Source organism: Nycticebus coucang, chromosome 10, assembly GCF_027406575.1.
Source record: "Nycticebus coucang isolate mNycCou1 chromosome 10, mNycCou1.pri, whole genome shotgun sequence".
NCBI classification, from domain to species: domain Eukaryota; kingdom Metazoa; phylum Chordata; class Mammalia; order Primates; family Lorisidae; genus Nycticebus; species Nycticebus coucang.
Window position 1 is genome coordinate 119,667,111 of NC_069789.1, and position 22,047 is coordinate 119,689,157.

General features: G+C 51.3%; 2 protein-coding genes across 6 annotated transcripts in view; one reads left to right on the forward strand and one right to left on the reverse strand.

Annotated features, from left to right (window-relative positions):
* The window catches only part of OPA3 (outer mitochondrial membrane lipid metabolism regulator OPA3), a 59,998-nt gene extending 56,488 nt beyond the window's left edge, over window positions 1-3,510 (forward strand). Inside the window, exon 2 of the mRNA XM_053607112.1 lies at window positions 1,390-3,510. Coding sequence (XP_053463087.1) covers window positions 1,390-1,814 — 425 coding nt within the window. The 3' untranslated portion in view covers window positions 1,815-3,510. The remainder of the gene's footprint in view (window positions 1-1,389) is intronic.
* A 233-nt stretch (window positions 3,511-3,743) lies between these two features.
* VASP (vasodilator stimulated phosphoprotein) lies at window positions 3,744-19,361 on the reverse strand. Of its 5 annotated transcripts, none has more exons than XM_053607106.1 (13): window positions 18,613-19,361; window positions 9,877-10,048; window positions 9,625-9,790; window positions 8,424-8,508; window positions 7,769-7,818; window positions 7,394-7,635; window positions 7,151-7,251; window positions 6,559-6,610; window positions 6,374-6,410; window positions 6,112-6,157; window positions 5,866-5,953; window positions 5,041-5,098; window positions 3,744-4,588 (listed from the first exon to the last, which is right to left on the reverse strand). In XM_053607106.1, the coding sequence occupies exons 1-13, from the start codon at window positions 18,615-18,617 to the stop codon at window positions 4,551-4,553; spliced, it is 1,140 nt and encodes a 379-aa protein (XP_053463081.1). In that variant the 5' UTR covers window positions 18,618-19,361; the 3' UTR covers window positions 3,744-4,550. The 5 variants fall into 5 exon arrangements, with proteins under 5 accessions (XP_053463081.1, XP_053463079.1, XP_053463077.1 ...); XM_053607104.1 differs by lacking the exon at window positions 18,613-19,361 and adding an exon at window positions 18,301-18,586 and having other exon boundaries at window positions 6,374-6,407; window positions 7,151-7,248; XM_053607102.1 differs by lacking the exon at window positions 18,613-19,361 and adding an exon at window positions 18,301-18,583 and having other exon boundaries at window positions 7,151-7,248.
* Window positions 19,362-22,047: the final 2,686 nt, after the last annotated feature.

The window sequence follows — 22,047 nt, forward strand, 5'->3', positions numbered from 1 at the left end:
ATTCTGGGAGACCGAGGCAAATGGATTTCTTGAGCTTACGGGTTTGAGACCAGCCTGAGCAAGAGCAAGACCCTGTCTCTACTAAAAATAGAAAATCTGAGGCAAGAGGATCACTTGCACCCGAGAGTTTTAGGTTGCCGTGTGCCATGAGGCCATGGCACTCTACCAAGGACAAGAGCTTGAGAGTCTGTCTCAAAAAACAAAAACAAACAAATATATATATATATATATGAAATAATACTTTTAAAAAGGCATTACTTCTGTCAGACCCTATATATGGGTGCAGGTGTCAGGAAATTCAGGTAATAGACATTATTTAGAATTAAAAGATTACCAATAAACATTAAAACACATTTTTTAATGGTTTTAATAAAATAAAAACCAGGTGGAAGGGTATAGAATATATGATAAAATCCAGGCTGGGTGCAGTAGGGGTCACACTTGTAATCCCAGTGCTTTGGGAGGCCTCAGCAGGAAGATCTCTTGAGCCCAAGAGTTGAAGGTTATCAGTAGGCTGTTCTTCTGACACTGAACTCCAGCCTGGGCAAAAAAGCAAGGTAGGACTCCATTTCTTTTTTCTTTCAATTTTTTTTTTTTTTTTTAATGTAACTCAGCAATTGCTCAAGGACCCTGATTCTTGGCTGGGTGCCTATAATCCTTGCACTCTGGGAGGCCAAGGCAAGTGGATTGCTTGAGCTCAGGAATTTGAGACCAGCCTGAGAAAGAGGGAGACCCAGCCTCTACTAAAAAAACAGAAAACCTAGCTGGGTATCGTGGTGGGTGTCTGTAGCCCCAGTTACTTGGGAGGTTGAGGCAGGAGGATCACTTAAGCCCAGGAGTTTGAGGTTGCTATGAGCAACCTCACAGCAATGTGGCCACGGCACTCTACCTAGAACAACAGAGTGAGGTTCTGGCTCAAAAAAAAAAAAAAAAAAAAGAGAAAGAGAGAGAAAAGAAAAAGAAAAGAAAAGAGAAAGATAAAAGAAAGAAAAGAGAAAAATGTTTTCAGACAGTCATTTCTTAAGGAGCTGGAGGAGGCTTGCTTTCCCCAATGGCTCATGTGTCCATGGATGAATATTATTTTTGCTGGAGTTAAAGAGTTTAGCATCAGCTCTATGATGTTGAACCTGTAACAGTGCAAAGGCTGGCTGGCGGTTCATGTTCACCTGAGTAAGTTATTAGGTGAGGGAGCTGCTGCTAGGGCATTCTGGGCGTGAGGTCCAGCACGCTTTTTTTAAGGCGCCAGTTCCCCAGCATGGCGGCGATTCTAGGTAGGCGATTCTAGTTACCTAGTCACCGTTACTACAACTGGGACATGAAGGCATGGAGGGATGGTGCTTGAAGGGGTCTCCCCTGCAAAAGATCTCTGACCCCTGCCTTTCCCCACAGTGTACCACTGGGTGGAGATGCGGGCCAAGATGCGCATCATGGGCTTCAATGCCGAGGCTGTCAAGCCACTGAATGAGGAGGCGGCCGCGGAGCTAGGCGCTGAGCTACTGGGAGAAGCCATCATCTTTACCACAGCCTGCAGCTGCCTGATGCTGGAGTACTGGCGCCACCAGAAGCAACATAAACGCAAGGAAAGGGAGCGGCGCGTCGCCCTCAGTGAGCTGCGGGACGAACTGGAGGACCTGGTGCTGGCACTTGAGGAGCTGCAGGAGCAGGTGCGCGTGGCGGCGCTGCAGCAGAGTGCCCTAGGGGAGCTGCGTGGGGAGATGCAGGAGGTGCGTGCGCAGATGCAGGAGGTGCGTGCCCAGCTCTGCACCCCGGGCCCTATGCCCGCGCCCCAGGATGCGCCCGAGCCGGAGGAGTAGGAGGCAGCGGGGCTGGTCTTGGACCTGACTGTTGTCTGGTCAGCGAAGTCGCTCACATGGCCTACTCCCCTCACTGTCCCATCCTGAACCGCCCGGCTGACACGACAAGGTCCTTTTGGGAATAGAAGGGACCATGGGCTGGAGCTGATCCAACCAGGCATTTGGTCACCTTCTTACTAACCTGCCCGCCCAGTGGTACCTTCCACTGGGACTACTTTGCACTGGTGGAAGGTTCCAGCAGGGAATCTCTCCCTCCTTCTAGTCTCCACTGACCCATTAGCTTAGCATTTAGGAAAGAAGGCGGTGTCTTACTGGACCCCACCTACTCACCACTAGGTGGACTGGCAGGCATTCCTCCAGAAAAAACAAAATTGGGTTCTGCACATGATTTTTTGCCAACCTCTCATTCTGTCACTTACCCCACTCAACTAAGGAAGTGGACTTTTCCCCTGGGCTGGTCATCCACTGCATCCAACACCCCCTACCTCTTCTTCACCGGTACAAACCATCGGAAAGAAAAGGCAGAAAGTGCCACTGAACTTCCCAACGCTGCCATCTCCCATCTACCTCACTCTAGGGTAAAGGGGGCTGGATGGATCTTGCACTGAATTAGCTCCAATGAGTCATCCCATGCTCCTGCATTTAATCCCCCTTTAGTGCCTTCAGTTGGGGTCCTTCCTTCTCTTAAGTGGAGCATTCCAACAGAAGCACCTGCTCTCTTTCTTTGGTCCATGGCACAATCCACTGGCCTGGCTGTCCTGGGTCCTCTCAGACTTGCGGTCCCTGGTCTCTCCCGACAGGACATGGCCTTTTGGGGAGGAAAGATTGGTCTTGACTAGGCCTAGTTCATTCTGGCTTCCCCTGTCAGTCCCTGTTTACCTGTCCCAAGTCCTAGACATACGACTGTTCTTTCTCACTTTCCCCATCAGCAGCTTCTCATAGACACCTACTTGTCCCTTGTCATAAGTCACTGTCACATCCCACCTTCCATCCACATCAGCTCCTCAGAGTACATAGGATCTCACTTCCTGCCTTTGGATTGGTCCCCAAGCCCCTTCAGCCCTCCTCCCTGCAAGGGCCTCCTACTGTGGGACTACCTGCCCCTCAGCCCTGAGGCTCCAACCTAACAGAGTATTTCACCAGGCTGTATTATATACCCAGCCCACCCAACTACCAAGGGATGTGACTTCTGAGTGCTATTTTTTTCTTAAGACTGTAACTGTTTTATAATAAAAGGAGCTCTGGGTTAAAGAAATCATCTTTAAAATGTTTCCAAGATCCTAGCACTCTGGGAGGCCAAGGCAGGTAGATTGCCTGACCTCACAGGTTAGAGACCAGTCTGAGTCAGAGTAAGATCTCATTTGTAAAAAAGAGCCAGATGTTGTGGCGGGCACCTGTAGTCCCTGCTGAGAGGCTGAGGCAAGAGAATCCTTTGAACCCAAGAGTTTGAGGTTGCTGTGAGCTTACCCAAAAAAAAAAAAAAAGAAAAAGTTTCTGAGAACCCATCTGCAGAAGAGGTGAAGTGTCCTCAAAATTAGGAAAGAGTCTGGGAGAGTTCAGGTAGGCAGCAGTTATCCCGTAGCTCTTTTCTAAATGGAGAAACTGAGGCCCAGAGTAAGCAAATGGGCTTGCCCCAGGCCACAGTCAATGAGGGGGTACCCCTGGCCTCCTTCAGGGTGGTGAAGAGCAGGGTAAGAAGGGGTGAGGAAGCATGGTGGTGAAGGGTATGGGGAGGGACACTGACTGGAGGGGCCTTAAGGAACTGGAAGGAGTATTGGGTGTGTGGGTGGGAAGGGGGAAGACAAGAGGAATCTGAACCATGGGGGAGAGGGGTCTCAGCAGTCTTCCTGGAACCAAGACAGCAAGGATAGGGTACACCTCCATTCTCATAAGAATGGCCCTTCAAATCACTCACTCGAGAGATCTTATCATTTATAAAAACCGGCAGATTTATTCTTTAGGGGCCCATTTTCAAGAAGCTAAAGGTGAAGGTGAGAGAGGAGAAGTATGCTCCCCTTTTCCTCTCTCCCTCATCATTTTCCTCCAGGGGTTAAAAATGGCTTGGACCCCCAAACTTACCCAAATAAAAAAAACCCAAAAAACTGAGGTTTCAAAAACTTACAGCATCTCAATCTCTCATAGAAAAGGGGAAGGAGCTAGAGGGAAGGTAAGTCCCTGGGGTGGGAGGTATCCCCAGCCTGGTGGGACATCCCCTGTTTAAACAGCTGCCCCAAATGGGGCAAGCCTAGGGCTATAGCATTTAAAAATTCCCACATCCCATTTTATCAAAACCAAAGAGAAAAAAAAAACTTTCCCTTCCCCCCCAAACCTAAATATATATATATTTTTTTCTTTAAAAAACAAAAATTTGAAGGCATTAAGCGTTAAAGTGAATCAAGAACAAGGGAATGTGAAATTCCCTCCTTCCTTTCCCCTCACTGTGGGGTTAACTGGTACATCCCCAGCAGAGGAACCGGCCCCAAGGGGATGGCAGAGGGGAAGGGCCAAAGAGAGCAAAGGGTTGGGGCTTCCCCAGCCAATCAGCAGCCAGTATGGGTGTGGGCAGGGTGCCACGGAAGCCACACACCCCCCTTGGAATTTTCCAAGTGGGTTAGGAAATGGGGGAGATGCATTCCTTGTAATCTTCAGCCAATTCCAAGTCAAATAGAGGCAGGGAAAGCAAGGTGACAGGTGGGGTGTGCAGAAAGGAGAAATGGGTCTTCCAGATTCCTGTGGTCAAGGAGAACCCCGCTTTCTCAGCTCCTGGACAAAGGCTGGAAGGAAAGAAAGGGCAGAGGTTAGCCAGAGTCTCTTCCCCCTTCCTTTCCAAGGGAGGGATAGGATTCCTCCAAAAGAAATGTTTAAGAACAAAACCCAGGCTGGGCACAGTGGCTCATGCCTGTAATCCTAGCATTCTGGGAGGATAAAGGAGGGTGGATTGCCTGAAGTCAAGAATTCAAGATCAAACTAACCAAGGGCAAGACCCCATCTCTACTAAATATAGAAAAACTAGCTGAGCATTGTGGTGGGTGCCTGTAGTCCCAGCTACTTGGGAGGCTGAGGCAAGAGAATCTCTTGAGTCCAGGAGTTAGAGGTTGCTGTGAGCTATGATGCCACCACGGCACTCTAGCCAAGGCGACAGAATAAGACTCTGTCTCAAAAGATAGGTGAATAAATACATAAACAAAAATAACAACAAAAAAGAATAAAAACCAAACCACCTTACCTTCAATTATTTCCTCTTTCACTTTCTGTAATTCCTTCCTCACCTCTTCCAGAAGCTCCTGAAAACAGTAAGTATAGCCAATCAAGTACCTGGACTTATAGAAACAAATCCCCCTTTTCTCATTGACTGAAAGGCCTCCAGCAGGTTTGAGATCCACCCCTATCCCCACACCACCACATGTTGTCAAGGTCACAGAGTGACTAGAGGGGAGAATTCTGGATCCTTGGAGCTGTAAGAAAAGTACTGGAAAATGTCCAGTACTAGGGCTGGCAAACACATTCTGGTTTCCTGCCAACTCCACTTGGTGATAGATGGCTGGTGTTGGTGTGCTGAATGGATTCAAGGTACTCATGGGGGAATGAGTGCTCTGGTTGATTAGTAAGGTCTGTCACAGGCACTGGGAAAGGTGTGTCTGGTCCAATCTCTCCATTTCTCAGACTAGAAAATGGAGGTTTTGGGTGGCGCCTGTGGCTCAGTGAGTAGGGCGCCAGCCCCATATACCGAGGGTGGCAGGATGGAACCGGGCCCTGGACAAACTTCAACAAAAAATAGCCGAGCATTGTGGCAGGTGCCTATAGTCCCAGCTACTCAGGAGGGTGAGGCAAGAGAATCGCCTGAGCCCAGGAGTTGGAGGTTGCTGTGTGCAGTGATGCCACAGCACTCTACTGAGGGCAATAAAGTGAGACTCTGTCTCTAAAAAAAAAAGAAAATGGAGGTTTCCAAGACCTCTTCTTGGATCATTCTGCATGCCAGTTGCAGGATTTGGACCCAGATCTCCTCTTTCCTGTGCCCCCTTTCTAGCTCCCAGCCTTCTCCCCAAGCTACCTGTTTCACCCTCTCCATTTCCGACTCATCACTCGAGCTAGGCGTACAGGGGTGGGCCTCGGAAGTGATCCCCGAAGACGACTTCATCCTGGGAGGGTTGGTGTGGTTTGGAATAGACATGAGGTTAGATAGAAGACCTGCCTCCTTGGCCTCCCATTTCAGGGGTCACAGCATTCCTTCCAATAAATTGGGCAAGTCCAACTATTTATGGGGGAGGGAAGAAAGGAGGAGGTATCGATGGCCCACCTTGGCAAGGTTGTGCTATTCTTCTCCCAGGGTCTCCGCACAGATTCTGCCGGACAATAACAAATCAGAAAGATAAGGGCAAAAGACTGCCCCTATTCAATTTTTCTCCCCTAGCTCATCAGCCCACAGGCAAAGCCCCATCTCAGGAGACTACAATCCCCAGCACTATTTGCGCAGACTCTCCCATGAGGAACTTTATATATCTGAGAACAGGGCATCCTGGGATTTATAGTTCTTGTGGCTGGACTAGGTGCTCACTCACCACTGTGGGCGGGGACTCTGGCCTCTGGCTCCTCCTGCTGGTGGGAAATAAAATTGCCATGAGCTAGCCCCAGCCACACCTCTGCTGGGTTCTTCCAGGTTCAAACCCAGTCTGGCCCTGTCACACCCATCTCCCCAATATCCCTACTTTCCTGGTGTATAGGTCAAGAAGAGCTCCTAACTTACATTGGCAGATTCATCCTTGGGGGGTTTCTCTGCAACCTGTGTGGCTTTCCTTCTGCAGGAGGGAAAGGCAAAAATATGCTTCAGTCTTCCCTTAGCCACCCAGCAATCCCCCTTCCCAGAGTTCTAGAAATGTGGACTCTAGGGTGTAGAGTTCTGAAGTTTAGGAAGGCCAAGAAAACTCTATTTTAGAAGTTCAATCAGATTATTAAGAAAACTTTGAAAAACAGAAAAAAAAGTTTGAGATTGCTGCTCCAGAATTACAATGGGGGAGCGGGGGTTCCATGGTTCTTACATTTGGGAATCATAACATTCTAGTTTAGAACCCTGCGATTCTAGGAATCTGAATTTTCAGAATTTTCAGGCAGTGTCTCCCAAGTTGCCAGAATTCTGGATTTTACAACCTCAGCCATCTTAGAAGATAACAATCCCCAGCATTATATCCGAAGTCTGGCTATCAAAGGGAAAACTTTCCCCCTCCAAACCCAAACAAAACAGGAATCAGAGTCTCCTTCCACCTGGCCCTATTGAACTGGACTCTCCAGGTGATGAGGACACAGGAGCCCCCCTCCAAAAACTGGGTGCTCTGGTTCACCTGCGGGCCAGCATGGCGTTCATCTCTTCCATGAGCCCCCCGCCTGTGCTTCGGCTGCTCTCAGCTTTGGGAGGCAAAGGCCCCCCAGAGGGCTCTTCCTGCTGGAGAAATTAAAAAGGCGAAGGCTTTAGGGGCAGACCTCATGGCCTCTCAGTCCTCTGACACCTCCAGGCAACCCTGGCTTTATCCCATTATTCCATCAGGGCACCAGTCACCCACACCCTGCCATTCACAGCTCCTCACCTTGCTGACTTTCCTGAGTTTGGCTCCAGCAATGGCTGCAGCCAGGCCTGGGGCCCCGGCTCCCCCACCACTGGGGCCCTGTGCTGCCGGGAGAGGGGGTGCAGGGGGTGGACCTCCCCCTGCTCCATGCCCTGCAGCTGAGACCCCAGATGGGGGCAGACCTGGAGGTGGGGGGGGACCTGGAGGAGGGGGAGGTCCTGGAGGTGGGGGTGGACCCCCAGCTGGGGGAGCAGGTGGGCCTCCTGAAACAGACAAAGAAAACAGAGGTTGCTGAGAGAGGGAAGCTTCCTTCTTCATTTTCCAGATGGCCCACCCCTCCCCCAAGGGAGACCCATCCCTTCTTCCAGGCAGTTCCTGGCCATTCCCGCAAATCACCTGCATTGGAGACCCTGCGCTCCAAGTGCTCCAGCTGGCTAGGCTGCTGCCTGTAGGAGGTGGAGGGAGGGGGGTAGGTGATGGAGCTGCCATCGGTCAGGGCCCCGAGGATGGCCAGTGAAGGACCCTGCAACTCCTAGCTACCTCTCTCAGAAGTCTCCAGTGAGGCCAGCTCCTAATCCTTCCTCAGGGGCCTGAGAAAAGGGATGGCAGGGAGCAGGGGTGGGGAGAGACCAAGACTCCAGCATTTTAGTTATTAAACTATCAAGAACACCTGAATTCCAAAATGTCCAAGATTTTTTTTTAGAAGGCCTGGGCTTGATTCAAACCCACCAGTCCCAGAGCATGTGGCCAGCGCCCTAAACACTGAGCTCTGGTTGCCTAGCCATGCCCAAGATTTTTTTCAACAACCAGATTCAGAGAATCTGGGAGACTAGGATTCCAGGCCATTAGGTTCTGTAACTCTTGTGTCAAGAGTTTCTTGACCTCTAGGAGGTGGGGGGTTTCTGAAAGCTATGAACTTCTAATCTCTTGGGAGATGGATCATTCTGGAAGCTGAATGTTGGAAGGGTTCTGAACTGGAGGAGTCAGGGGTTCTGGAACATCTAGAACTCTGGTAATGGTTAAGGTTCCCCACCCAGGGCCCGGGCCCCACCTTTTCTGTTGTTCCACCTCCTCTGGGGAGGGGCCGTTCTGGACCGACCAGGTGGGAGGTGCTTGGGTTGGAGGAGGACCACCTCCTGGAAGGTGAGAGCAAAAAGGATGAGTCAGCTCAGGAACCCTTCTCTGCCCCTTGGTACTTAGCTCAGCAATCCCAGGCCTCCCAAGAATTCTGCCCAGAGGTACTCACTTCCTTATTCCTGAGACCCTGACACTCTAGGCCTAGGTGAAGACTACACCAAGCTTCCTTTGCCATGAGGTGAGTGCTGTTATCACAGGTGGGGAAGCTAAGGCCCAAGGGACAGTCACCGGCCCCAAAGTCCTACAATGTGGAATTTTCAGGAACACTCTAAATTCAGGCTGATTCTAATGTCCAGTGTCCTAACCACCATTACAGCCACTTGCACCCCCATCCAAGAACCTGAAAAGGTTACAAGCCCCTTGCTCACCTAACCCATTGCATCTCGCCCCCTGGGACCCAAAGACCTACTATATTTTCCTGTGCAACCCCAGATGAGCAAGCCCCTTCCCCACTAGCACTGAAATTGTCCCAGAAGGAAAAGCCTCTGCCCTAATGTTCAGCTCTACAGCAGTCACATAAAGCCTCACCACTCAAAGTCTTCTTTGTGGAACCTTAGTGGCACCAGGACACTTGTTGGAAATGCAGTCTTGCCCCACCCAGCCCACCTGCACCAGTCTCCACCCCAGTCAGAACCTGGGACGATCTGTCTATACATTAAGGTTTAAGAAATACCAACTGTAGACTTTTTCAGTGGGTACCTAGGGAAAGGACACATTGGAGCCTTCTAGGGACTACAAATATTGATATTTTGATCTAGGAGGTAGTCCCACAGAAATGTACATGTATAAAATTCTCAGGAATTATGCCTTTATACATGGATGCACAAGACACAGGAGCCCCCCTCCAAAAAAAACCTCATGAGCGTTTTCCACCATAGTACCCTGTTTCCCTGAAAATAAGACATCCTCCGAAAATAAGACCCACTTACAGGAAAGATAAGGCGTCCCCTGAAAATAAGACCCAGCATATCTTTGGGAGCACACCTTAAAATAAGACACTGTCTTATTTTCGGGAAACAGGGTAATCAATGAATTAGCTCCATTTTACACATGAGTAGACTGAGATCCAGAGTAGTAAAGTGGCAGCCCGCCCCATGCCCAGCACTGTTTCTAACCTTCCAACGCCTCTAGGGCACTGGCCATGCCCGCAGCAAACTGTGCGGCATCCTCCTTGCTGCTGAAGTTGAGGCCCCAGACCTGGCGGGCGTCACGCCACTGATGAAAGTTGGGGGTGGCTTGATTATACTTGACACCCCGGACAATGGCACAGTTGATGACCACCTGGCAGAAGGGGAACAGGGTGAGGGGTGGCAGGCACAGGGTAGGGTCTCAGGCCACACAGAGGGAGAAACGGAGGGAGGCAGCACCTGCTGGTCCGGCTGCATCTTCCGTCCCACAACCCGGAAGGAATTGGCTGTGGGGTTGTGGTAGATCTGGACGCGACTGAAGGCCTGGGGACCTGAGCCGGCAGGCAGCCATCGCTTGTTGCCATCATCATAAAGCATCACAGTGGCCCGGCTGGAACAGACAACTGTCTCACTGTGGGAGGGGAGAGACAAAGGGAGTAGGGCTGGTCACCTCATCTGGGTCTCCCTAGGAGATACAAAGGGACAAAGACAGAGTGTGGGAGCAGGAAAGAGACAACACACAGATATTTGGACAGGGAGCAGGAGGAAGACCCTGATAGACAAGGTAGGAGAGAAACACAGATCAGGAAAGAGAGGCTAATACACAAACAGGAGATGTGAGACAAACAGATGGGGAGAAAGAAACAGGAAGAGGAAGAGACAGACGTGGAGAGAGAGGTGAGAAAGGGAGAGTCAGATCAACAAAGAGGAAAGAGACAGAGTGGTGAGGGAAGAGATGGCCAGGCAGGGGAGGTGGGGAAGAAACAGACATAGAAAGAGGGAGAGACAGGCAGGTGGACACCGAGGCCAGCAAGGGGGAAGAAGACGCAGGTAAGTATGGAGTAAGGCAAGAGGCAGGAGCCCCAAGCTGTACTAGAGAACAGCCCCTGCCTGGCCTTAATTTCCCTATCTCTACCAGGGTGTTTGGACACCCACCCCAACACTGCTCCTGGCTCTGGTCGGAGGAGGAAGCGGAGGGGAAGGCTGTGAAGCGTGTAGCAAGCTAGGGACTGATTCTGAACCCTCGGCTCTTTCTCCAGAGGAAGCCCCTGCTTCCCACCCATCCACCTACCTAACCCCTAGGGCACTAACAGCCTTTCAGACTGTGTTGGGCCCAAGGCGGGTGGGACTAGGTGTAAAGACCCAGAGAGGGGCGGCATCTGTGGCTCAGTGAGCAGGGCGCCGGCCCCATATACCGAGGGTGGCGGGTTCAAACCCAGCCCCGGCCAAACTGCAACAAAAAAATAGCCAGGCATTGTGGCGGGCGCCTGTAGTCCCAGCTACTCGGGGGGGCTGAGGCAGGAGAATCGCCTAAGCCCAGGAGTTGGAGGTTGCTGTGAGCTGTGTGACGCCACGGCACTCTACCGAGGGCAATAAAGTGAAACTCTGTCTCTACAAAAAAAAAAAAAAAAGACCCAGAGAGACCTAGCACCACCTACCTGGGGCAACAGTCCAGTGTGCGAAACACTTATTCCCAGACAGGGAAAACCCAGGACTAGGACCAAGGAGCTCAGAGTCTGGGGGTGCCCCAAAGCAGAACTTGAATAGCCGTTAGTGCCTGGGGACTTCCTGGAGGAACACTGTCTGACTCAGCCTCAGCCTTGGGGGAGGCGTGGGTAAACTGGGTCACAGTTCAGGATCTGACATCCACGGACCTGGGTTCAAATCCTCATTGAGCCACCTATTCCATGTAACTCAGGCAAGTGACCCTCCCACTTAAGAACTTATTTTTGTTGCTTGCAAACTGTGAAAATGACAGTCCCCACCTCCCTAGGCAATGGGGAGGAGTAAATGAGTCTGGGCACTTACCGCAGTTGGTACAGCACCCTGCACATACTGAGCGCTCAGTAACTGTCAGCATCTATCTCAGGGCACCCTGGACAGCTTCAACCCTTAGGACTCCCCCCACCAACCCTGCTGGGAGGTTCGATTCCCCCTCCCCCAGTGAGGAAACTGGGTCTCAGACAGGAACTCAGATGGGAAATGACTTGCCCAAGGTCACAGTGGAGGGGAAGCGTCGTTGTCTCCGCCCTGCCCCACCCCCACTGGGCTTTTTCCTGAAAAGAGGAAGTGTGGTCAGAGGTTTCCGGGGACATAAATTATAACCACCACCACCCCAAAGGCTGCCTCTACCAGGACTAGGGGGTTGGGTATAATGCTGATGCCGTGAAAGTCAGGATAGGGGAAGCCCCTCAGCAGACTCAGCTCCAGGTCTGGGATGAGCCTAGCACTCCCAAGTTTACATCACTGTGGCATCTCCCTCTTACCAGGCACTCGAGTCCTTTCCCCAGAGTCATTCATTTTCTCCCTGCAGTCCTTCAAGATGGGCATTATTTAATCTCATTTTACAGATGAAGAACTATAAACAGTGGCCCAGAGAGGTTGAGTGATTTGCCCAGTCACACAGCTCAAGAGGGGTAAAGTCGAGGATTTGAATCCAGGCCACCTGGCTCTCTAGTCAGTCTGAACCACCAGGCATGGCCCAAATGCCAGATGCCCATTTCAGACATGTGAAGCCCCAGGGGCTGTTTCTGGCTCTTGCTGCCCCTGGCAAGGCAGGGTTAAGGCCTCACCCACACCTGCCACCCACACCCAAGGCAGACTCTGGCCAGGTGCCCAGGGCTGTTGCTGCCCCACCATGGCTGCACTTTGCTCTCCCAGGCAGCCCTGCCCTGCTGAGGTTCTGGCCTGCCTGAGAGCTGGGCACCTGCAGGTGACCCTAGTCTAGTCCTGCCCTTCTCTAAGATGCAGTGTTCCCATTATAGGAGAAGGATCCTGCTAAAACACAAGGTCTCTTTTCAGAAACTCCTGGCTCCAGCAGAATAAAAACCAAGTTCTCCTCATGGCCTGCCTGATTATGTGCACACTCTGATGTCATTTCTTCCCTCTCCCAAGTTATAGTTCCCAGGTCCCCCTCACCCCCCTAGTTCCCCTGCTGCTCCTTCAATATGCCAGATACATTTCTGCCTCAGGCCTGAGAACTGTTCCTTAGGCCTAGACACTCACCTCCTTCAGGTTTCTGCTTACATGCCACTTCTTCCAAGAAGCCCGCCCTGACTACCTTATCTGGAAAAGCTTCTCTCCCTCTCCTCCCCTGCTGCACATGTCACAGCAGTGAACCTTGCCTGATACAATACTTAAGTACTGTCTGTCTCTACTACCAAAATGTCAGGTCCGCAAAGGCAGGGATTTGTGTCTGTCCTATTCACTGCTGTGTCCCCAGAACCTAAATGGTATCCAGCACTTAGTAGGTACTCAATAGTTGTCAAACATCTGTAATAAAGGCAAACTGTTACCAACAGCAGCTAACATTTATTGGTCAGCCTGAATCCCAGACACTATTCCAGGTGCTGGGTTCCAATAGACTCTGACGCTTATCCTTAGACACTTCAGGAACTACAGGCACAGAGAAGTGAAGACAATTTTTCCAGGTCACACAGTGAATAACCAGAGAGTCTCATATTTGAACCCAAGTGCTTAACCTAATTTAATGATTAAGAAATGTCTAGGGCGGCGCCTGTGGCTCAGTGAGTAGGGCGCCGGCCCCATATGCCGAGGGTGGAGGGTTCAAACCTCAGCCCCGGCCAAACTGCAACAACAAAAAAATAGCCGGGCGTTGTGGCGGGCGCCTGTAGTCCCAGCTGCTTGGGAGGCTGAGGCAAGAGAATCACGTAAGCCCAAGAGTTAGAGGTTGCTGTGAGCCGTGTGATGCCACGGCACTCTACCCGAGGGTGGTACAGTGAGACCCTGTCTCTACAAAAAAAAAAAAAAAAAAAGAAATGTCTAAGTTGGGGCAACACCTATGGCTCAGTCTGTATGGCGCTGGCCCTGTATACCGAGGGTGGCGGGTTCAAACCTGGCCCCAGCCAAACTGCAACAAAAAAAATAGCCGGGCGTTGTGGCGGGCGCCTGTAGTCACAGTTACTCAGAAGGCTGAGGCAAGAGAATCGCCTAAGCCCAGGAGTTGGAGGTTGCTGTGAGCTGTGTGACGCCACAGCACTCTACCCAGGGTGACAGAGTAAGACTCTGTCTCTGTAAAAAAAAAGAAATGGCCAAGTTGAAAATTTTTAAAGGTGAGTTACAAAGTAGTACGGATCAGAGGGTTTTTTTTTTTTTTTTTTCAAAAGGTGGGGAGGATATAAATATATCTTCACAAAGAGTGGTGATATATGCAGAAGCTACTCTCAAGAGACTAACTGTAACTGCCTCCAAGGAGGGGAACTTGGGCTGGGAAGGGAGGAAATAGACATTTTAAACCATTTACCTTTTTTTTTTTTTTTTCAGTGAGACAGAGTCTTGCTCTGCTGCCTTGGCTAGTGTGCGGTAGCACCATCACAGCTCAGAGCAACCTCAAATCCTGGCCTCAAGTGAACCTCCTGCCTCAGCCTCTCTGAGTAGCTGAGACTACAAGTGCATGGCACTATACCTAGCTGATTTTTTAATTTCTTGTAGAGATGCAGTCTCTCTACATTGCTCAGGCTGGTCTTGACCTCTTAGCCTCCAGAGATTTGCCTCAGTCTCCCACAGTGCCAGGATTATAGGCATGAGCTACTGTGCCCAGGTTTGTTTATCTTTTTAAACTGTTTCATTATTTTTCTTTTTTGTTTTTTCCCCTTAGCTCTCCCTTACATGTCAACTTTTCCTTTTTATCATGGGCTGGAATTACCTGTAAAAACCAAATTTGTTACTGAAGTTCAAAAAGCTATAAACTAGGCAAAAGCTGGAATTAAAAATCCCACAGCCAGGGAGTCTATGAGGGTGAAATAGAAACTGGGTCCACCTGAGTCCAGTGGTCCCCTGGCAGGGAGTAGGGGTGTGAGGGGGTTTCGAACCCTCTGTTTGACATAAAAGAGCTTTAATCCCCAGCCAACGATCTACCCACCTCTGCAAGCCCCCACGCTTTGGAAAACTTAGCATGTGGTAGATGAAAGAGGGTTCAAGTCACCTCCTTGCTGTGTGGCTTTACCTCTCTAAGCCTCAGTTTCCAACCCTGGAAACCATAACTCACTGGGTTTGTTGTCAGGATTAAAAGAGATAATGGAGGGCGGCACCTGTGGCTCAGTGAGTAGGGCGCCGGCCCCATATGCCGAGGGTGGCGGGTTCAAGCCCAGCCCCAGCCAAACTGCAACAAAAAATAGCTGGGCGTTGTGGCGGGCGCCTGTAGTCCCAGCTGCTCGGGAGGCTGAGGCAAGAGAATCGCTTAAGCCCAGGAGTTAGAGGTTGCTGCGAGCCGTGTGACGCCACGGCACTCTACCCAAGGGTGGTACAGTGAGACTCTGTCTCTACAAAAAAAAAAAAAAAAAAAAAAAGAGATAATGGATGAAAAATCCCTTGTGTGTGTAGGATCCTGTGTGCAGGATCTATAACTTGGCACACATTCCAGACACAAGAACTGACAATCAAAACAGGAGAGAGCTTCCTGTCACTGGAGGTAATCAATCAAACACAATGACACCAGTTTATATAAATCTTTCAGACTAGACTTGCCCTTCCTTCCTTTTACTGTCTCCTTAAGACTTACTCCATAGCTTGCTTATACCACAAAACTTGTGATATACATATACAACCCTCCCAAAGTACAAACCTTCTTTGAAGCAGCCCTACGTAGGGAACCAGATCTAGGGTCTGTGGGCTTACTCTAGTGACAGACCCTTTTCCCTGGTGGGCCTCAGTTTCTCTTAACAGGAAAGTAAAATTTCCTATTTGGGGTTCTTTTTGCTTATGTGAATTATCATAAGTGATTTTACAGTGAAAAGCAAATTACTTGTAATTTTTTTTTGGCCAAGGCTGGGTTTGAACCCACCACCTCCAGCATATGGGGCCGGCGCCTTACTCCTTTGAGCCATAGGCTCCACCATAATTTTTTTTTAATTCTGGTTTTATATTCCTTTTTCTTTAATAGCATAATAGTTTGGACACAGGCCAAGTCCAAATTCAAGCCCTTCCAAAATGTTCAACTTCAATAGGCAGTTTGCTTAATTTCTCTGTGCCTCAGTTTTCCCATCTGTAGCCAAGAGATTATAATAGTAGCATTGTTAAGGTTTTGCAAGGATTAAATTCAATCAGACGCCTAATACAGTGCCTGGCACAAAGTAGAGGCTTGACCAAATAGTCTCTTACTGTTTTTTTTTTGTTTGTTTGTTTTTGTAGAGACAGAGTCTCACTTTACTGCCCAGTAGAGTGCCATGATGTTACATGGCTCACAGCAGCCTCCAGCCCTTGGGCTTAGGCGATTCTCTTGCCTCAGCCTCCCCAGTAGCTGGGACTACAGGCGCCCACCACAACGCCCAGCTATTTTTTTGTTGCAGTTTGGCAGGGGCCAGGTTCGAACCCGCTACTCTCGGCATATGGGGCCGGGGCCCTACCCACTGAGCCACAGGCGCCACCTGTCTCTTACTGTTTTTAAAAAATAAAATATGAATGGGGCGGCGCCTGTGGCTCAGTCGGTAGGGTGCCGACCCCACATACCAAGGGTGACAGGTTCAAACCCGGCCCCGGCCAAACTGCAACCAAAAAATAGCCGGGCGTTTTGGCGGGCGCCTGTAGTCCCAGCTACTCGGGAGGCTGAGGCAAGAGAATCGCTTAAGCCCAGGAGTTGGAGGTTGCTGTGAGCTGTGTGAGGCCACGGCACTCTACTGAGGGCCATAAAGTGAGACCCTGTCTCTACAAAAAAAAAAAATAAATAAAAAAAAAAAAATAAAATATGAATGATAATAACTACTACTGGAAGAGGAAAGAAATGGAGCCAAATTCTTCCTGTTTCCCTTCTGCCCTGAGGTTCTTAGACCTCTACCCTACTTCCCCGCTTTCCCAGAATCCCAGCTTGGAGTCCGGGATAGCAGACACTCAACAAATATTTGTCAAACTGGGAGAAAAAGAACTATATCTTGTAATTTTCCATCTTAATCTACTCTTCCAATTGCCCCCAGGGCTGTTCCCAGCCAAACCAGCCAGAAATTAGAGGATCCCAGCCTCCTCCCTTCCTCCAGCATTGCCTAAGAAATTCTGAGGGACATTGCCCAGGCCTTTCTTTCTTTGAGCCTCAGTTTCCTCAGCTTGGAATAAGGACATAGGCTGTTTTGAATTCTAGCTGCCCTTGGAGAAGCGATACAGCCTAGTAAGTTGGTTGTGACCCCAGTCCGGGAGACCCCTCAGAAGGTGGGAGTAACCCTCTTGAGGGACAGGCATCGGCTCAACTTCTGCCCACCCCGCTGGAGGCTGGAGATTTACCCAGGCCACAGCAAGAAGGGAGCCCCATGGGAGGGCCTAGGGCCTCCAGGGTTGGTGGTGGTGGGGAAAGCAGGAGGCTGGCCTAGACACTTCTCCTGCCCTTTTACGGTCTCACAGTGAGTGAGGCAGCACTAACTCGGACATCCGCCATCTGCCTTCCACGGTGCTGGGGACCGGAAACGCGGGGGGTGGAGGGGCTGGGCTGGGGGTAGCAGGAGAGAAGAGTCCCTGAGCAAGAGGGTCAAAGAAGAGAGCTTTCCTTTCACAAACTGCCCCCTCTTAGGGTACACACTGAAGGGCTGCTGCTATAATGGGAAAAGGACAGGGAAAAAGTCTTGATGGTGCATCTTTGGGTATCTCCAAGCTCCAAATTTTCCAACAATTGCTTTCACACATAGGAAGTAACAAACATGGGGTTTTCTAATGGTCATAAAAAGGAATACCACCCGATGTCAGAAGGCAAGGGTGTAGGGAATGTGGAGGAAGTGGGAGGACGAGGGCATCAAGGGGTTAATCCCCAGTCGTCCCCATGGGCCTCCCCCTCAGGCTAGGGGCTGGGGCAGGAAGTCCCAGAGAGAGTGGAGGAAAGGAGATAGTATTGTCAGGCTCTAGCCCCAAGAGAGATACTATAGGGGCCAAGGGAGTGGAGGATGGAGGGGGCTTAGTCGGATCCCCCAGCCCGCAATGGCCCCGCCCCCAGTGAGCCCAGGAGTTCGGGAGAGGCCCCGACAAGGTACATAATTCCTGGGTCCCTTGGGTCCCTCCACCCCCAGGATTAAATTCCTGGGATGATAGCTGGAACTATCTGGGAAGCCTGGGTCCCTGGGGAAGAAGACTATGACCTTGAAGCTTTCCTGCGCCCCCTCCTCCAACCCCAGGGCACTCGAAGCCGGAGGGGGGTGGGGGGGTGAGGGGGGCGGTGAGCAAAGGGGGAGGGGCACTGGTGGGACAGCAGACGACCCATTGTGCTCCATACCCCCCCCAACACACACACACCAGCTGTCTCGACAGGTGAGTCAGGAAGACAAAGGCCCCCCTTTCCCCAGTTGCCGCACCCCCTCCTTCCCCTAAGCTGCACAGGTGGGGAAGAGAGGCCGCCCTTCTGGCCCTGGGCCTGGGAGCCGCCCTCAGTGCGGAGCGCTTGCTTGCTCCTAGGCACGGAATGTTTTAAGTTCCAACCAGACCCTGTAGGCTGAGTCTGGGTCCGTGGGTCGGTTCACACTAACTCTTTTCACAGGACGATCTAAGTGCCCCCCAAAGTTGAAGGGGCTAAGAAGTATCCCCGAAGTTAAGGAGCGAGGTCCCACATAAACGGGGATCCTGCAAACAGGGTCTGCGTCTCAGTCTCCCCTAGATCCTAGGCTCTCCCAAATCGGCCCCCCCACAATCCTTTCTGGACCTCAAGTTGAAGTTTACCGGGAGTCTGAGCCCCACCTAAATCCTGGCATCCCTGTAGGTAGTAGCTGCCGAGTTGGAAGTCCTCAGAAAAAGTCTTTAAAATTCGGGAGTCTTCGGAGCGCCCCAAATCTGAGAGTTCCCAGGAGAACCTTACCGCACCATCCCGAGTCTTGGGAGTCATGGGGAGTGGTCAATATATGGAGGCCATCCAAGAAGATTCAAGCCACATCCCAGTGCCCAGTCCCTAAATTCCAGGCGGGAGTGAGCTGGGGGGGGGAGGGGGACAAAGGCGGGGCTGGGAGCTCGCGCCGGGCGGGGAAGGGTCAGGAAGCAGTTCGGGGGGCTCACCTCATGGCTGCTCGGCGGGCGGGCGGCGCGCCCACGGGGTGGGTGCTCCCGGGGCGCCCCTTGTTCGAAGTTCAGGGGTTCGGGGCTGGCTCCAGGTTCTGTTCAGTCTCCCCCAGGGTCCCGCCCCATAGAGTCCGGCTTCCTGGAGGAGAACGTAAATGCGGCCGGGACAGATCCTCAGGAGCCTCCTCCCTCTGATGGTTTGATGGGGGGAAATCCCTGCAGCAGAAAGAGGGTGCGGCGTCCCCAACCCGGCGCGCCCCCTCGGCCGGCGGCGGCTACAATGTTACTCTTACTACTGTACTTCTCTTCGCTATATTTCGTTCCAAAATTCCACTCCCCGCACCCACAATGCCCCGCGCCTTAAAGGGGCCGCAAACACCTCCAGGCGGGGGATGGAGGATGCTTAAAAGGGCAACTCAGCGCCCTCGACTTCCGCAATTTCCCTCGTTCCCTAACGTTACTACATAAGGGCGCACCCTAGGTGTCACCCGCAAATTGGGGCCCAAGCTTGGTGGAGGAGAAAGGGTCCTCCATTGATTCCTAGTTCTCTCCTACTATGGAAATTCTTAGGAAAATTTCTCAGTGGTCAGATCTTTCCCTTCTACCCTCCCTAACAACTTCTCCATTTCTTAACATTCTGTTCAATTATGGGGGGAGGACCCTCTGTTTAAGCAAGTGGTCTCAAATTTTCTCTCTTAAATCCTACTTCGGAACCCCCAACGTCTCTCTTAATTTATGTTAAGGTATGGCTCCTTCCCGCCCCCTCCCCCCCCGCACAGGAGGACCCACCCCTCTCGCTGCCCCCCGCCCGCCCCGGGAAGGTGAGGAGGAAGTGGGCCCAGGAGGTGCGGTTGGCCGCTGACTCACAGCCGCAGGGTCGGGGGTGGGGTGCGGGTGGGGATAGGCGGGGTGTGCAGGGGAGGAGGGTCCGGTGCTGTGGATGGGACACTAGGTTCCTGGGTGAATAAAGCCCTTGACCCCCTGCCCTAGTATGCCCTGCTATGACTCAGTTTCACTGGCAGAGGACGGCGGGATCACGCCAGCAATCCGAAGGACCGAGCGGTTGGGAGACCCTCCCAGGTGCCGGCTCCCAGGAACCCCCTCCCCCACAAGCAGCTCTGTGCTGTGTCCAGGAGCCCTCCACCGCTTCCGCAGCGGGTCTGGCAGGCCCCGCCCAAGTGACGTCACTCGTGCAGTAGCGCCCCTTCCTTACAGCGCCACCTGGCCTGGGAGAGTGATGTGGCTTAGCCCTAGGAAATCTTCCGTTCCACGTTTACAAATAGGTAAACTGAGGCCTGAAGGAAAGGACTAAATCTGGCCTATCGTCCTCTTGCCTGAGCTCCCAGTACCGCAGGGGCGAAGATATAAATGTAAAACGAGCAATTCTCATGGCCCAGCTGACTAGGAGAGAGAACCACTTTTCCAGCCTTTGTCCAGGCCCAGTCTTCTGCCTGGGTGCTGGAATGCTTCATCTTTCTAGACCAAGTTCTGACATTAATTCTCTGAGAACTGATTAACCCTCTCTCCATCTCCACCCCTCTCTGGGAGACCTTGAACCCTGATCCACCAAGGTTATAGTTGTTTCTCTTTGTGTCTCTTCTGGCTGTGAGTTCTTTGGGGCAGGTGTAGACTAAATTGATTTCTGGACTTTGTTTAACCCAACCAGGTCCAGAATGCAGCTCAACAAACATTTAGCCAACTGAATGACCTTGGGCAAGTCCTTTCTTCTCTCTGGTTCTCAGCTTTCCCATCTGTGAAAGGGATAGGAGGGGTGACACTTCCACCTGCACGACCATAAGAATCATCAAACCGGGCGGCGCCTGTGGCTCAGTCGGTAGGGCGCCGGCCCCATATACCGAGGGTGGTGGGTTCAAACCCAGCCCCGGCTGAACTGCAACCAAAAAATAGCTGGGCGTTGTGACGGGCGCCTGTAGTCCCAGCTACTCAGGAGGCTGAGGCAAGAGAATCGCTTAAGCCCAGGAGTTGGAGGTTGCTGTGAGCTGTGTGAGGCCACCGCACTCTACCGAGGGCCATAAAGTGAGACTCTGTCTCTACAAAAAAAAAAAGAATCAGCAAACCTGGGTGGTGCCTGTGGCTCAAAGGAGTAGGGCGCCAGCCCCATATACTAGAGGTGGCAGGTTCAAACACGGCCTAGGCCAAAAACTGCAAAAAAAAAAAAAAAAAAAAAAAATTAGCAAATCTTTCCCATAAAGGTGAAAATAGTAAATATTTTAGGTATATTAGACACAGGGTCTGGCTTCCATCTATTGTTTTTTTTACAACCCTTTAATGTACAAACTGACCAGGTGCAGTGGCTCACACTGTGATCCTAGGACACTGGGAGGTTGAGGTGGGAGGATCATTTGAGGGCAGGAGTTCAAGACCAGCCTGAGAAAGAGCAAAACCCCATCTCTACTAAAAATAGAAAAATTAGCCGGGTGTTGTGGTGGGCACCTGTAGTCCCAGCTAGTTGGGAGGTTGAAGTAGGATTGCTTGAACCCAGGAGTTTGAGGTTGCCATGAGCTAGACACTCTAGCCTGTGCAACAGAGTGAGACTGTCTCCAAAACAAAAGTACAAAGCATTCTTGTCTCTAGTATCATACAAAACACCCAACACCAGCAAAAACCCTATATTAGAGAACTCTTGTATATGTGCACAAAGAGCCTGAGCAAGGATCTATTTTTTTTTTTTTTTGTAGAGACAGAGTCTCACTTTATGGTCCTCGGTAGAGTGCTGTGGCCTCACACAGCTCACAGCAACCTCCAACTCCTGGGCTCAAGCGATTCTCTTGCCTCAGCCTCCAGAGCAGCTGGGACTACAGGCGCCCGCCACAATGCCCGGCTATTTTTTGGTTGCAGTTTGGCCGGGGCTGGGTTTGAACCCACCACCCTCGGTATATGGGGCCGGCGCTCCACCGACTGAGCCACAGGCGCCGCCCTGAGCAAGGATCTTTATAGTAGCAATGTTGTGAGAGCAAGAAATTAGAAATAACTTAAATGTGCATAGACAGGAGGAAGCATGAAACCCTTGCACTCCCTTGGCAGAAGTGCTGGGAGACCTGGGAATGGTGGCTCATGCCTGTAATCCTGGCACTCTGGGAGACCGAGGTGGGTGGACTGCTTGAACTCAGGAGTTCGAGAGCAGCCTGAGCAAGAGGGACACCCTGTTTCCACCAAAAATAGAAAAACTAACCAGGCATGTGGCTGGCAATTGTAGTCTCAACTACTCGGGAGGCTGAGGCAAGAGGATTGCTTGAGCCCAGAGTGTGAGGTTGCTATGAGCTATGCCATCGCACTTTACCCAGGGTGACAGAGTGAGACTTAGTCTCAAACTAAAGGGGCTGGGAGTTGGGCAACCTCTCTATGTGCTCTAGTGGGTCCATAGCCAGATATGGTTAGGCCTAGTACCTACACCCCTTAGTTTGGCATTGT